The following is a 12,363-nucleotide window of genomic DNA, read 5'->3' as shown; positions in this document are numbered from 1 at the left end:
CATAATGGCTTCTTTACCCAATGTTCTTTCCTAAAAGGTCATATTAAACTAGGTTTGGGGAAGAGCATCCTGAGGAAAACCAGACCAGACTGGGTTTTTTCCCTCCTTTCCATGTGAATGCTTGTTGAGTTCATTAAGGACCTTTTGCACCATAGTATGAGCACTGCACATTCTGAGCAGAATTCCACAGCTATGATTATTCCTATTTTAACTGTATGGTTGTGTTCAAATACCCTATGGACAAGGAGTTATATTTTCTATCAAAAATGTCTCTTTATCTAAAACAAAGTCTTGTGATTTACCATGTACTCTGATGCCGAGTTACTCTAGTCTTAAGTCCATTAACTTAATAGGTTTATACTGGAGTAACTTTGATTGGATTGCATTGTTAACATGGGATAAGCTTTCATCAGTTAGAGCCTACTCCATTCATGAACTGTAATACATCTTCTAGACTTTAAAATTTTGTCTTATTGTAGCAGACTGAGATGGCTACCCCACTGGAATTTTCTGAAGAATCATAATAGCCACAACTAGTCGTGATAATAGTAGGATAATTGTTTATGTTGATGTGGAGAATGTTTTCTTGTCATATTCCCATGGGTGAGTGGTTTTTCCTCTCCTCATTCAGGAATTGGATTGAAGTCAGTAATTATTTTTTTTCTGCCCTCCCCTTATTTGGCTTTCTGGATTGTGTATATTAATTTAATGTTCTCCCAGTAGCCAAGACATTGATTATTTCGTTCTGCAGTCTGTTTGTGGTAGACTGTCTTTGCTATCAGTGCCATTTAGTCTCCACGTGGGACCTGGGAATCCCCTGGAATTACACATCTCCAGAGTACAGAGATCAATTTCCCCTGGAGAAAATGGACGCTTTGGCAGGTGGAGTCCATGGCATTATACCCCTCTGAGTTCCATGTCCTCCCCTCACATCCCCCACCTGTGGTCAGGAGGACCGGGCAACCCTAGTGCCATCCTATCCATTGACTTCAGTAGTTTTAGAAGGCTATACCTCTGCAGAGGATAGCACTGTATCATATGGTCCATTGTGCGTGGAAGATCCAGTCTCCAGCCAGGGATGAATTATATAGCCTTCAGGTCACTTCCTGCCTCACATTTTTATGTGTTTGTCAGATAAGAGATGTTAGTAAACATGAAAGCACTACTGTCCATGGAATCTGCTACCTAACATGCAGTATGTGATGCAGCACCCTTATTCCCAGATGCTTAAAACTTTTTCTTTGCCTTTCTTTACAGAAAAGACATGCTGCTGATGTGGTAAGTAGCTTTCTCATTGCTTTTGTCTAGCTTGTTCTGTGATTCTAACTAGTAGATTATTTTCTGGACTCCAGTAAGACTACCATACTTATCTATGGTCAGTGGTAGAAAGGTGGTATCATCATATAATTGTCTTGCTTGTTAATCATAGGCTTACTACACATACCCCGCCTCTCCATCCCCATAGAAAAGAACCAGGCCTTGAATTCAGGAGGAGCTCACAGGAGCACAACTCCTAAATCTTTCTAATAACCCCCCTTCTCCCCGCTTACCTTGTCCATTGAATAGTAGGTGCAGCGGCATAACAATCCCTGAATTAGGAGTGTGGGCAGCCAACCATCCACCAGGAGCTTTGCCGCAACCCCAGCAGTCCTCATTAACCCCTGGAGAAGCCCGCACCACTCGTTCTCCACTTTTTATGTGATTTTGGGTGGTGGATGGCTTGTTGGCCTTTTGACTGAGGGGGAGGGGGCTTCTGAATTGTAGAAGCTCTTTGAGGAATGGAATCTCATATCCTCTTGCTGCCCTCCTCCCCATGCTATCCCTCCATGCCATTCATTCCTCATTCCTGTTTGCAATGGCTATGGTTTTATCTTTCAGCTGGCTCCTGTTTCCTCTTTCCCTTCTACCTCCCCCCACAACTCTACTCTTTAGCTGCCACTTTCCCATCCTCCTCTGTTAAAGCTGCAGTACTGCAGTCCTAAGCTCTGCTTACGACCTGAGTTCAATCCCCGGCGGTTGCTGGGTTTTCAGGTAGCCGGCTAGAGGTTGACTCAGCCTTCCGTCCTTCTGAGGTCAGTAAAATGAGTACCCAGCTTGCTGGGGGGGAAAGTGTAGATGACTGGGAAAGGCAGTGGCAAACCACCCCGTAAAAAGTCTGCCATGAAAAGTGAAAGCAGCGTCACCCTAGAGTCGGAAACGACTGGTGCTTGCACAGGGGACCTTTCCTCTTTTCCTGCTTCTTGCAGTCCCCACATCCTCTTCCATTTTCCTGTTCACCTGATGGCCTTGATAATGACATTGTACCCCACCACCAACTATCTGGTTGTGGGATGTTGTCTTGGCAGTGCTACGCATGTTCATGGAGCAGCTGGGGTACTATATGTAACATCCTACAGGCCAGTTCCACTTTGAACACAGATTATGTTTACAAATGCAACCCTAAACAGAGTTAGGACAGTCTAAATCCATTGATTTCAACTGATGTAGAATGGAATAATTTGCCATAGAATTACACTGTCCATCTTCTTTAACTAACAGATTGAAAAGTGTCAACCAAACTCAAACTGAGTTCTTATAGTATTGAAAAATGGGAGACATTAAAGTATTGCATATTATGAATTCCATTGTTGACTATATTATTTGTAGTAGTCTTAAGCCCCTTTGCAATACTAACTATTTAAGAATATCTATTAAAATTAATAATACTAATAAATGCATGTTACACTATTTTGAAACATACATTGTTTTTCAGCTATTTTAACTGATGTTGAAATCAGTATAAGAGTTAGAAGATCATAACCATATATGGATACATACTTGAAATTTAAGCTGTTTAAGATAAATAAAGTAATGGTAAAATAGAAACAAAAAGGAGAGTTTCTAAATAATTAGAAATATTAACTACTAAGATAATTATGGACCCTGCTGATTAAACATCTGCATGACATTTGTTTATTATTACATAAAAACGCATTTTGTTGATTAGCCAATAGAAAAGAAGAATGTATCTTTTTGTGATAGAATTTAAACTATAACAATGGCACTAAATCCAATTTGTTCCAATAAAATTGATCCAACAACATCTTGATTGTTTCATTTTATGCTGTCTAAAATGTGTTTAAAACTCAAAATGGGGAAGTATATCTCTCCCCCCCCCCCAAAAAAAATGTCCATATACAGAACAGTAATTCTTTGCCAATCTTTCACTTTCCAGCACACCAAAGGAATTGAAATCTACTGGATGAAGATTGATTGCAGAGTTACTTCCCGGTTTTCCCGAAATGTCGTCACCAGTCGTGCTGTCAATCGTGCCAATGTATCCAAGGAAGCCTTCTTTGATATGGAACTTCCTAAAACGGCCTTCATTACCAATTTTACCATGTATGTAAAATAGAAGGCAATGGCTGCTGAAGGCAAAATTGGACAATGTGTTATTATTTGCATGAGGGTATTTTATGAATAGGTAGAGTGACTAGACTCTGGAAACATGTACATATTCACTGCAAGCAACTACACTTTCAGAAGTCTTTTAGCCTCCTCAGTTATGATGTTCAGATTATGGGTGTATCCAGTTGCAATTAGTCAGAACGAATTCTGCCTGACAGCCTTTAGTGTTCCAGTGTTATTTTTAAAACTACTACTTTTTCAAAAATCACATTGAAATAGAGAAGTTAATGCAAATTAAACCTGCTTTATTAACATTTTTGCAAGAAGTGAGTTGTTTTGGGCAAAGAATTTTGACTTTATTTCTCTTTGTTGGACAAAATGCCTACCCTTTATGCAGGGCCGGCTGCCTGGAGCACGGCCTTTGGGAGAGAGCACCGGTTTTGGCCCCCCTGTCCACCCTTGCTTCTGAGGCAAGGGAAATAGGGAGCTTGATGGTGACCACCGCAGGGCTTCTGGCCTCAGCGCACATGCTCGCCGCTCGCTCGCAATCATTCCGTCCCTCACGTCTGTGATTGCAAGCACAGACACGAAGGGTGGAGCACCAGCAAGCATGCCCATGCACTGAGGCCAGAAGCCCCATAGTGGCCACCACCGAGCTTACCCTCACCTAACAGGCAAGGGGTGGCAGGGGTGCCTGGCCTGGGGCACCAGCCTTGCATGGGCTCCCTAGCACCAGTGCTGCCTTTATACATGAAAGGAATACCAAAGGTTGCAAAGTACATAATTATTTTCTCCCAGAGTCACATTTCATGCCATAAAATGGAAGCACTGTCTCCTCTAGCCCTTTTGCATAGAATCATAAAGGCCTTTATCAGTGGATACCTTGTCTGGTTGGGGTTGGCACCATAAGAAAGGAGAAAATGAACAGCAGGGGGTTAGCTTACTTCTAGCCCTCAGAGCTCAGGAGACAATAGACAATACAGTGGACTAATCTGGAGAACTAGGTTTGATTCCCCACTCCTCACATGCACCTGGTGAGTGACCTTGGGTCAGTCACAGTTCTTGAAAAAGCTGTTCCCTCAAAAGCAGTTCTGGAAAGAACTCTCTCACAGGGTGTCTATTGTGGAGAGAGGAAGGGAAAGGAGATTGTAAACTGCTCTGAGACTCTTGAGTGAAGGGTGAGGTATAAATCCAATATCATCTTCATTGTGGTCTTTGTGCAGTCCCATACATGGGTCTTGCCCTTGGCAACGGATCCTAACTCGGAGACTCTAAAAGCTCGCTTGAGTGTTATTTTTGGCGCGGTTTCCGGCTCGCCCTGAGGAGCAGGCACCGACTGCGCATGCCTGGAGCGAGCGGAAGGCACCCCTCCCACTCAGTTTCTTCCTAACTGCCGCTTGGACAACACCTACCTCGCTGCGTTCCCTCCTTAGCTTGTACTTCTCTTCATCTCTTCGTGTTCCTATGGTATCGTACTTCTTCTGTATTCTATTTCTCTTTCTAATATTTTCGTCCCTATCTGTTTAAAAAAAAAAAAAGGAGCCTTAGTCTGCGCTTTCCTTTCCTTTCCTTTCCTTTCCTTTCCTTTCCTTTCCTTTCCTTTCCTTTCCTTTCCTTTCCTTTCCTTTCCTTTCCTTTCCTTTCCTTTCCTTTCCCCTCCCCCCCCCGTCCAGAGTGTATGGAAGGGAAAACTACTTTTAAAAAGTGCTGCAAATGCGCAGCTAAAATTCTATCTACCAACGGTCATTCCCACTGTCTTTTTTGCCTCGGAGAAGCCCACAGAGTCGACTCTTGCCCACACTGTGCTAGTTTTGGCAAGCAGGCGCGGAAGAACAGGGCCACCAGACTTCAGAGCTTTCTTCTTGAAAAGTCTCTCTGGGTTATGCCCCCTTCCAGTGATTTGCCACCTCCCCCACCTCAAGAGGGAGATTCGGCTGCGTCGGCCGCTGTAGTATTGCTAAGAAAGAATAAGTCCAACAAATCTGCTTCCCGCCACTCTGAGTCTACTCACAAGTCTAAGACGTCGAGCCGTCACTTGGAACCATCTGCTTCGGCGCCCAAGAAACATCGGGAATCTACAGCCAAAACCAGCAAGTCTGCTCCTTCAGCTTCGATAGCTTCAGCTTTGATGGCATCGACTTTGATTGCCGTCTTGACTCCGATGGCCTCAACTTCGTTGCAGTGTACCATCCCAACACTGTTGCCTGCAGAACTCATGGCTCCCACTGATGTCATCACTGAGATGCCCCAGCTCGCTCGAGCCGCAGATGTGATTCTGATCCCGTCGAGATCCCCATCACTCCATGGCGCCTTGCCTCTAGACATCCTGGAACCGGACCCTAGGCATCTTCTGGACCCGAACGCCTTCTGGGACATCGGGGTTTCTCCCCTGTATAGAGAGTCGAGCTTGTATCGAGACGTCGGGTTTTCTCCCCTGTATAGATAACTTCATGAGTCATCCACCCAAGTCTCAACCCAGCTTTACCGAGAATTGTCAACTCAATTCTCGACTTGAGACTACAGGGCACCTCTCCACAGGAAATTCTCTCACCACCATTCTTGTTCACCCATTCCCGCGGATCTCCACCATGACTACCACTACTGCTACGACTACTCCTCGGCCTCAAGATCGCCTTCGCCTCGATACTGAAGAGCTTACAGGTTCTCCAGGTCTCCCTCACATGAGAGACTTCAGCGCTCCTTCCCCTACTCTCTCCAGACCACACAAGGCTTTCTCCGTTCCGCAAGACTTGGCAGACGATCACCACAGACTCCTGGGTACTCAACATAATTCGAATAGGCTACTCCATAGAGTTCATTTCGCCCCATCACCATTTTGTTTTAACTCCTCTGTTCCGGTTTCTTCATGAGGAAATCCTAGACCTCCTTCTCAAGGAAGCTATAGAACCCGTCGCCCTCCATCTTCAGAAGATGGGGTTCTACTCCAAATACTTTCTAGTCCCAAAACGAGACTGAGGCAGACGTCCAATTCTAGATGTCAGGAAACTCAACAAACATAACTTCCAAAAAATTCAGAATGATTTCTGTTCAGTCAATTCTTCCGTTGATTCCGCAGAACACCTGGATGGCATCCCTGGATGCCTACTTTCACAGGATTACCTTCAGGATGCCTACTTCCACATATTAATCAGACCTCAACACCGGAAATACCTGAGATTCACCATAGGTCACCACCATTTCCAATATCAGGCCCTCCCATTCGGGCTATCCACGGCCCCTCGCATTTGCACAAAGTGTATGGCAGTGGTGGCTGCAGCTCTTCATCTTAGAGATATCACCATCTTTCCGTATCTGGACGACCGGCTCCTGACTGCTCAATCACCTCAACAGCTCAAACGGGACATTCAGGTCATGCTATCACTCCTAGCTTCCTTAGGTCTGTGTGTGAACCTTGCCAAGTCACAACTCACCCCTACCCAGGACCTACAATTCATAGGTGTTCGCTTCTGCACACATCTTCATATGGTTTTCCTTCCTCTTCCACGCATTCTACAACTCATAGCGACTGCCACTGCTATTCTTCAGTCTCCAACTCAACCTGCTGTTATGTTTTAGCGTCTTCTGGGATACATGGCAGCAACTACATCCGTCATCAAATTCGCCAGGCTTCGGATGAGGCCTCTGCAACTTTGGTTTGTCTGCGCCTTCCACCCTCACAGGCAGCCCCAAACCACGATTCTCACTACACCCAAGGAGGTCCTCCTCTCTTTTCACTGGTGGACCCTTCAGCCCAACTTGCTTCAGGGGATGCCCTTCATCCTGCCTTCCCCTGCTGCAAATGTCACCACGGATGCCTCGAAGTGGGGTTGGGGAGCCCACTTGGAGGACAAGACTGTCAGGGGTCTGTGGTCTCCTGCAGAGAGAAACTTCCACATCAACTGCTTGGAACTTATAGCGGTCCACAGGTCCCTTCAATCCTTCCTCCCTTCTCTGATGGGTCGTCATGTTCAAATCACATCAGACAACATGTAACTGTCTTCTACATAAACAGACAGGGAGGAACGAGATCTCTTCGACGCTGCCATCTTTCCATTACCCTTTGGAAATGGTGCATTAAGCACAACATTTACATCACTGCAATCCATCTACCCGGAGTGGAGAATACTCTAGCAGACTCTCTCAGCCGGGTTCGACTGGACGACCACGAATGGTCACTCAACCTTACACATCTTCAACGCGTCTTTCATTGCTTTGGGAACCCCAGTGTAGATGTCTTTGCCACACGACTCAACACCAAATGCCGTTGCTTCTTCCCCTCTGCTGGCTCTTTGCTTCCCTGCACGGATGTCAGTAGCAGCTGGAAGAAACTAAGTGGGAGGGGCACCTTCCGCTCGCTCCAGGCATGCGAAGTCGGTGCCTGCTCCCCAGGGCGAGCCGGAAAGCGTGCCAAAAATAACGCTCAAGCGAGCTTTTGGAGTCTCCGAGTTAGGATCTGTTGCCGAGGGCAAGACCCATGTGTGTGACTGCACAGATGACCACTCAAAGATCATCAGTTACAGGTAAGCAACCTGTTTTTTTTCATCTTCCCTTTGTGTATAGAAGACAATATAGGAGCTCAGTTCTTCTTTGTAGGAATAACAGCTCATATTTCTTTCAATGGTGCAAGTGACTGTGCTAAGATTGCCAATCCCCAGTTGGGGGCAAGGGATCCTCTGCTTTGGAGTTTTTCCTCCCTCCTCAGGATTATCATAAAGTGGAGGGGGGATGTCCACTAGGCACTCCATTATATACTATGGAGACCAGTCCATGGGTATCTGGAGTTCTGTGGAGGCTGTTTTTTGAGATAGAGGCACAAAATTTTCAGCATAGTATCTGGTGCCTCTCCTGGGGGAAAAAACTGAGTTTCAAATAGATTGGACTAGAGGTCCAATTCTGTGAGCCCCAAAAGAAGGTGCCCCTATCTTCCATTATTTCCAATGGAGGGAAAAAATTTAAAAGGGGCGCATTCCCTTTAAATGTGATGAACATTCAATCAAGCTTGTCACAACCTTGCTCCTGGCTTCACCCCCAAAGTTTCCTGGCTTCACCCCCAAAGTCCCCAGATATTTCTTGAGTTGGACCTGGCAACCCTAGCTGTGCCCATGCAACTCAGACGTTAGATGTCTGAAAGTTTCTGAGCCTCCACTCTGGCAAGATCAGTGAAGACATCAGATGTTTCCCATCTTATAGTAATTGTTCTTCTCAACGTGATGTCTGATGAGCTATGTGGAAATAGTAGTCAGATGAACTGGAGAAATAACCAGTAAAATATACATTTGCCTTTCAGTACTTAGATGTCCCTTCTTCTTTAGGTCAATTGATGGTGTTATCTATCCTGGAATCATAAAGGAAAAAGAAGTTGCTCAGCAGCAGTACCAGAAAGCAGTTTCAAGTGGACAGACTGCAGGTCTCGTAAAGTAAGTCTGAGACCAACAGAGAGCTTTAGTGTTTCATTTCTCTCCTCAGCACGAAGGGGTGCAGTGGGTATCTCAGTCAAAGCACCAGATCCAAAACTGTGAGTCTGAAGCTTTGGAGTCTGCTTTTTCCATCCCCAAATAGGCAAAACACTTCTGGCCATGCAGTTCAAAATGATGCCATGGATCATGGCATTACAAGTCACTGAGAGGGTTAAAAGAACCAACAAAGAATTATTGACATAGATGGACTGTTGACATAGCAACCAGGAAACCTTGGCCAGCAGAGGAATAGAAGAAGGGATAATATTTGTTTAAATGTTATTTATGTAAAATATTTATACAATACATTTTCTCTACAAACACAAGGTGGCTAACAAAATTGCAAAAGCTGCAAGAGCACAAATATCATAAGTTAAAACTAGTACAGAATTAAAACACACAATTAAAAACAATAAAAAGCACCAGTTGTTTTTGACTCTGGGGTGATGTCGCATCACAATGTTTTCATGGCAGACTTTTTACAGGGTGATTTGCCATTGCCTTCCCCAGTCATCTATACTTTACCTCCAGCAAGCTGGGTACTCATTTTAACAACCTTGGAAGAATGGAAGGCAGAGTCAATCGTGAGCCGGCTGCCTGAACCCAGCTTTCCCCGGGATCGAACTCAGGTCGTGAGCAGAGCTTGGACTGCAGTACTGCAGCTCACCACTCTGCGCCATGGGGCTCCTCTAAAAAGCCAAAAACAATATACACAGTTAAAAAGAGCTGAAAATAATTATCCCTCCTACCAGATGCCCTCTGGAATAAGAGAGCCTTACACACCTTTCTGACTGGCCATTCCGAAGGAATATACTACAGCAGAGAATGCCCCTGACCTTATTGTTGCTAAATAGGTGTGGGATAAGATGAAGAAGTCTACACAATCTTTCCTTATTCTGGCTCCTTTATATTTTCCCGGTTCTGAATATTTCTCATGACATCACCAGTTCCTCCTGCCATTACATTTGATAGCTCCAAATTCATGTATAATAAAAGAAAGGAAACAAAATATAATGTCCCTAGTTCATCAGACTATTTATTTTATTTAAAATATTTATATACCTGCCTTTTTCCTAGTTTACAGCCAGAAAAAAAGGAAAGGAAAGGTTCCCTGTGCAAGCACCAGTCATTTCCGACTCTGGGGTGACGTTGCTTGCACAATGTTTTCATGGCAGACTTTTTACGGGGTGGTTTGCCATTGCCTTCCCCAGTCTTTTACACTTTCCCCCCAGCAAGCTGGATACTCATTTTACCGACCTTGGAAAGATGAAAGGCTGAGTCAACCTTGAGCCGGCTAGCTGAATTCTGCTTCCGCCGAAATTAAACTCAGGTCGTGAGCAGAGAGTTCAGACCACAGTACTGCAGTACTGCTGCTTTATCACTCTGCGCCAAGGGGCTCTTTACAGCCAGAACATGGTTATAAATTTAGGACCAATCTCTCACAGTGGAATCTATTAACTCCTACCAAGAAGCTGCAAAATCTCAAACAAAACCCATCCTACCTACTACAAAAAGCAGAAGAGTGCTCTCACTTCAGTCCCACTCTATCTGGCATCATCACAACACACAAACTGGAAAAAGTGGCCTCACTCCTACATGAACCAGTGTTCCAAATAGGCAATCCTCTTTGCTGTTGCTTATTTGGATTGATACATTGGTGGCGGAGGGATAACCTACATATAAGTATTGGTCAATAGTGGCACAGGGCCGAGGACAGGGCTTCCTCTTACATGGGTGTCATGTTCCAGCTGACTGCGTTTTCATGTGTAGATTTTATGGATGTTACCCAGTTTCATAGTCGCACTGCTTTAACTCAAAAATCCCCATTTATTTTGTGTGAGATGAACTGCGGAGCCTTTATTTTCATTCCACTTTATGTTTCCTTGCAGCAAATTTCTGTGCTGAATTAATGCATATTTTAATTATTGTTTTTGTAGCATATAAATAGGATATAATGTATCATTAGTGTAAAAATGTTAGAAATGAGTTAGGATAGCAACATAAACCTGCACAAATAACATATAGCATGTATGATAACTATAGCAAATCTAGGTTTAGTTTTTTCCTTTAATCATCGCAAATTCACAATAGATTTTGAACTATGGGCTCTCACAGACCTCCAGTTATTTGATCTGAGCACCAGTGTATGGTGCTATGAAATTTGACATCTTAATTGCAGATACTGAGATCCATTGGAATTACACTTATATAAGGCCTCACACTCCCGTTACAGGATACACACGATTTCTTGAAAGCTTTTCAGGGGATGACTTTTATAGAGCACCTTAGTAGCAATCTAGATGTTAACGGATTTATAATTACTTCCTTTGTTCAATGTGCAAAGGGCCTCTGGAAGAAAAACAGAGAAATTCAGTGTTTCAGTCAACATTGCTGCAGCCAGCAAAGTCACTTTTGAGCTGACCTATGAGGAACTGCTGAAGAGAAACTTTGGGAAATATGAGATGTTCATAAAAGTGAATCCAAAGCAACTAGTGAATAAATTTGAGGTAAGGTCTAATATGGCATTGGGTTTATAGGGTTGTAACTCCACTTACAATTGGACTATTATTCTATTAAACTGTTAATGTTTTCTACAGGCTGCAAATGCAGTGAACCCTTTCTGTATATATTTTTAATGAGCTGAAAAAGTAATGGTTTAAACTCTAATCGACTAAGCTGAGAAAGGAAAATATAACACCTTGCTTAAGATGCAGAATAAAGTGGAAGAATTATAAGACGAAATGGGAAAAGGAATTGATGAGAGATGCTACAAATAAAAGGGCCTGAGATTTGTTGAGCGACATCCTTTCACCTCCTTCTCCCCTTTCCATCGAGCTGTTTCACTGCATTCTCTACTGTTATTCTCTGAAATAAAACATACCTCCACCCCATTCTCTCTATTATCTCCAACATATTACTACATTCCCTAAACTATTTTTCTCTCTGAAGTAAAATAATTTTGGGGAACAAGTACATAATTGTGGCTTGAGGGTTCATGATGGAGGTTCTTCACTTTATGTTACCTGCCACATGCAGGGCTTTTTTTGTAGCAGGATCTCCTTTGCATATAAGGCCACACACCCTTGATGTAGCCAATCTTCCAAGAGCTTACAGGGCTCTTAGTACAGGGCCTACTGTAAGCTCCAGGAGGATTGGCTACATCAGGGGTGTGTGGCCTAATATGCAAAGGAGTTCCTGCTACAAAAAAAGCCCTGGACATGCAATGTCCAATGTGTGTGCAATGTGAATTTCTATGATAGGAGACTGGGACTCTGGCTGTGTCCCTGTGTTCTTCTCCTAGATGTTCTGCACAAAATATCCTATGAAAATCATATGATCTGCTGCCTTTTAAATTTACCTCTGGGAGATCAGAACTACACAGTTTAGTTTTACAGGTTATTGCTACCAGGGGGGTGGGCATGAAGAGAGGTGTTGTAGGAGGGCAAAGGTGTAACCTGAGGGACTGAGAATAATAACGAGGACAGGAGAACTGTTTATGCTGCTCTGAACTTCTTAAAGG

General features: G+C 43.9%; 1 protein-coding gene across 1 annotated transcript in view; it reads left to right on the top strand.

The window, feature by feature from the left end:
• The window catches only part of LOC132572030 (inter-alpha-trypsin inhibitor heavy chain H3-like), a 50,190-nt gene that overhangs the window by 2,707 nt on the left and 35,120 nt on the right, over positions 1 to 12,363 (top strand). Inside the window, exons 2-5 of the mRNA XM_060238817.1 lie at positions 1,258 to 1,278; positions 3,215 to 3,381; positions 8,700 to 8,804; positions 11,188 to 11,350. Of these exons, the coding sequence (XP_060094800.1) occupies positions 1,258 to 1,278; positions 3,215 to 3,381; positions 8,700 to 8,804; positions 11,188 to 11,350 (456 nt within the window). The remainder of the gene's footprint in view (positions 1 to 1,257; positions 1,279 to 3,214; positions 3,382 to 8,699; positions 8,805 to 11,187; positions 11,351 to 12,363) is intronic.

The sequence above is a fragment of the Heteronotia binoei genome, chromosome 5 (assembly GCF_032191835.1).
Source record: "Heteronotia binoei isolate CCM8104 ecotype False Entrance Well chromosome 5, APGP_CSIRO_Hbin_v1, whole genome shotgun sequence".
Classification (NCBI taxonomy): Eukaryota; Metazoa; Chordata; class Lepidosauria; order Squamata; family Gekkonidae; genus Heteronotia; species Heteronotia binoei.
This window is presented reverse-complemented; position numbering and strand designations above follow the sequence as displayed.